General features: G+C 40.7%; 1 protein-coding gene across 2 annotated transcripts in view; it reads right to left on the reverse strand.

The window, feature by feature from the left end:
* slc25a13 (solute carrier family 25 member 13) overlaps positions 1 to 789 on the reverse strand; it is a 48881-nt gene extending 48092 nt beyond the window's left edge. For both annotated transcript variants that reach the window (XM_008299516.1, XM_008299515.1), the window contains exon 1: positions 680 to 789. In XM_008299516.1, the coding sequence (XP_008297738.1) occupies positions 680 to 789 (110 nt within the window). The remainder of the gene's footprint in view (positions 1 to 679) is intronic.
* Between the last annotated feature and the right edge of the window lie 2775 nt (positions 790 to 3564).

Here is a 3564-nt window from a genome sequence, read left to right on the forward strand (position 1 = left end):
CTAACATTTTATTACCCATCATTATGTATCATTAAATACATACATATTAATGTAAAAAACAGGGGTGATGGGGATGGAGGGGGGGAGTAAGTGTGAAATTGGGGGAGTATCTACAAAGAAGGAAACACCTGAAAGGGGCCTTGGTGGTTTGATGTCTGTTTGCAGTGTAATTCATGTATGAACATCTCTCTGTGCATTTTAACACCAAAGGATTAAGTCATAGGTTTGTTTATAAAATGCAAAATAACACCAACAGAGTAGTCATACAAGATGAAAGGGATACATAATCCAAGTACTAATAGCTTTGATTAAAGTCTGTAATAAGCTCACTCCTAAGCAGTTGGCTTAACATTAATGGGAGCGATATTCTTGTGGCTTAAAGGGAGATTCACTATGACACTTTCACTTTCAGAGAGCTTCCAGAGATATTTTCAAAGAGTAATGATGAGACACTCCGTTGTTGGACCTCTGTTTTCATCACTTTGTAAAAAAGTCCATGAGCTATGTTTTTCCTGGACCTATCACATCATGTGTGACACATCATTCCACTTACAATAGCAGTTATTCAAAAGGTATTTCCTCCAAGGTCCAAGGATTGTCTAAAGAAAATTATTCAAATTGCACCAAATCACTTGAAATATCAGATCACGTCATAATATAAGTGAAATGATACACCAACCCATCTTTCTTCTGGTCCACCACTCCAGCCAGAAGCTTTGTGGCTTCGTCCGACAGCTGGATGTCTGTGTGGGCATGGAGGAAACGGCTCACAAAGTCATGCGGTGACATGAAGTAGTCGTCATTCTTCTTGACACTGGCATACTGTAAAAAGGAAAAACAGATACGAGCACAAAAACACATGCTGAGCTTTAGAATTTGATAAAAAAAAAAATAAAAAAAAGAGACAAACATAAATCGAACGACGAGTGAAAAGCTTCTTTGATAAGAGGCAAACACAAAGGAGAAAACAAAAATATATAAGTAAAATCCCACCTTTTCAAAAATGGCTTTCAGCTCAGTGGGGTCGGCCCTCCTAGGCAGAACTGCCTGCAAAACAGTGAGTGAACATTTTAAGAATACAACTTTCAAACACATCAAGTGAATACAGTGGCCCGCTTTGTATCAATAGCACATTTATCATCCTTCTGGGTCTTGGTGCATCATTTGAGCAACACTGTAGAACTTCTCTTTTTGGCTTGTGATCCGTAAAAAAAAAGTTTTGCCTGTTTGCGACCCGTTTCACGCAGGTTTTCGTGCGGACCAGCATAACAGAGGAGTGACTGCTTTCCTTCAACGACTGTTTTACATAAATTCAGATAGGAAATGTTAAATTATACAGTAATTTACAAGCAAAAATTAAACATGAAATTACCTTGTGGTTTTTAATCACATATCTGTGATTGGGGCCGAACAATTATTTGCTTTCAAATTGAAATCGCAATTTGAAACAATGCAATTATCAAATCGCAAAGGCTGCAATTTAGGATATATGAGGTGTGGTTATTAACTAATGAGACTAATGCTATAATTCCATTTATCTGATTTGAGCAGACTGAAGCTTGCAGAGGTTGTTTATGCTTCCCTATTGGTCATTGCATACTACGGGTTTGAGGCATGCGAGCTGCAGTTCAGATGGCATAAGCCCAGTCTCAGTATGTAATAGCCACACCTTGAACATTTTTGCAGCATATCTGAACCACAATTTAAACTGTCATGTGGAATTTTTCTTTACAAATTCATTCCCTCCTTCTGGTGTGCCAGCCACATTTCTAAAGGTGGTAATGTCCAATCACTGAATATTATATTGAAGCCTAAATCATCCAGCCTGATCTGTGATTAAGTAATGTACCTGAGCAAGTTCCGGTCAATGAAGAAAGCTTTTGTTTATTGTCAAAAGCTTTAGCAAAAGTTGTATGTGAACCTTGCATTTATAATATTTCATCAATCCATTATCAATACACCGCTTTATCGTCTGTAGGTTACAAGGGGGGTGGAAGTCTATGCCAGGTGACTTAGGGGGAAGGTAGGATGCATCCTGTACAGGTTGCCAGTATGATATTTCATCACAAACTTAATTTTGTGTGACTGAAATGTGTTTCTGCTACACACACTTAATTCAGGTTAACCATCTCACAATCTTGTAACCTACTGGAAGCCCCAGTTCAGAACTAACGGTGCTTATATGGTTTTTTTTTTTAAAGGATTTAAAAAGCAGCTGATAACATTCATATCTGCAGGTGCTGCAGTGTCACATAACAGAGCAGACATGACAGCTGTTTAAGAGCATCCAGGTTGTATACAAACAATGACACTAAAGCCATGTTAAAGCATCTCCTCTACTCCATGAGAACTTCTGGTCCTACAGGTAGTTTATGACTTCCACAGCATGTAGCAGGATGCTAACCAAGGTTATCAAGGTTCTTTGCGGTAAGGAAACTGGAAACGGGGCCTGAAAGGAGCAAGGAGGATTTTTAAAAAAGCACCGACAGTCTCATTACTGCACTTGGCACCATTGCTGAAACAACAGCTCAGTCAGTTTTTAGAAGCTCGTAGCTAAATGTACCTTAACTAGCTAACCGGCTACAGTAAAGCCTCAATGTCATTGCCGTGTGGTCAGTGTTAAACTCTAGCACATCCTCTTAGCAGGCTAACCGGCAGTTAGCGAGCCCCCCCTCCCCTCTCCCCGGACAGACTTCCTAACCGGCGGAGAGCTTCACGGAGGACACTACCGGGACCGAGCACGTCTCCGACGAGGCGACAGCTCCGTTCGGAGACGTGAGAAAGTGATGTAGGGGAGGAAACTCAGCAGCCGCTTACCTTTGCTGCCATGCTAAACAAGCTGCCTGTCAGTACCGTCCCGTTCACTTCCTCCTGCGTGACGACGTTCCCATGGAGATCACGCGCCGGTGCAGTGAAAGGAGGATGAAAGAGGATCAGCTGTGCACGTGGTGTCGGGGGCACGAGGGTCAACTGGTCAGCGGGCGCGTGTCACAGCCATTCAGTGATATCCATTCATTAGTGTGTGTGTGTGTGTGTGTGTGTGTGTGTGTGTGTGTGTGTGTGTGAAAGACTTTCAATTTTAATTTCAATTCAGTTCAGTTTTCGTTATTGGCATTGAAGTCAAGGAAGTCAATACTACAATTATATCACAGAACAATAACAACAACAACAACAACAAAAAAAAAACCTCATCAACAAAACACAAAAAATAATTAGAAACAAGAACAAGAATGACTTTCTGTATCTGTTGCTATTTCTATCTCTATTTCTTGTATTAAACCTGCTCATTGGATGGCCATAGTGCACATCACATCGCATATATAGACAAAACTGATTGACTGATATAAGCTCAAATGTTGTCATGGCCTAAATCAGCTCCATCCCATCCCTGGATGTGCATATCATCATGGAATATTTCGGGGGCCTTTAAGTTCATTCAGCTTAGAAAGTTACCCCTGCTGCCTTAAAAATGTGAGTCAGCTGCACTTCGGTTTGTCAGTTCGTTCAAGGTCATTTTACGAGTTGTGAAAGTGTAAAACTGGTCGAGTTAAATTAACAGAGCTT

This window comes from Stegastes partitus, unplaced genomic scaffold, assembly GCF_000690725.1.
Source record: "Stegastes partitus isolate 25-593 unplaced genomic scaffold, Stegastes_partitus-1.0.2 Scaffold1428, whole genome shotgun sequence".
Lineage (NCBI taxonomy): Eukaryota > Metazoa > Chordata > Actinopteri > Pomacentridae > Stegastes > Stegastes partitus.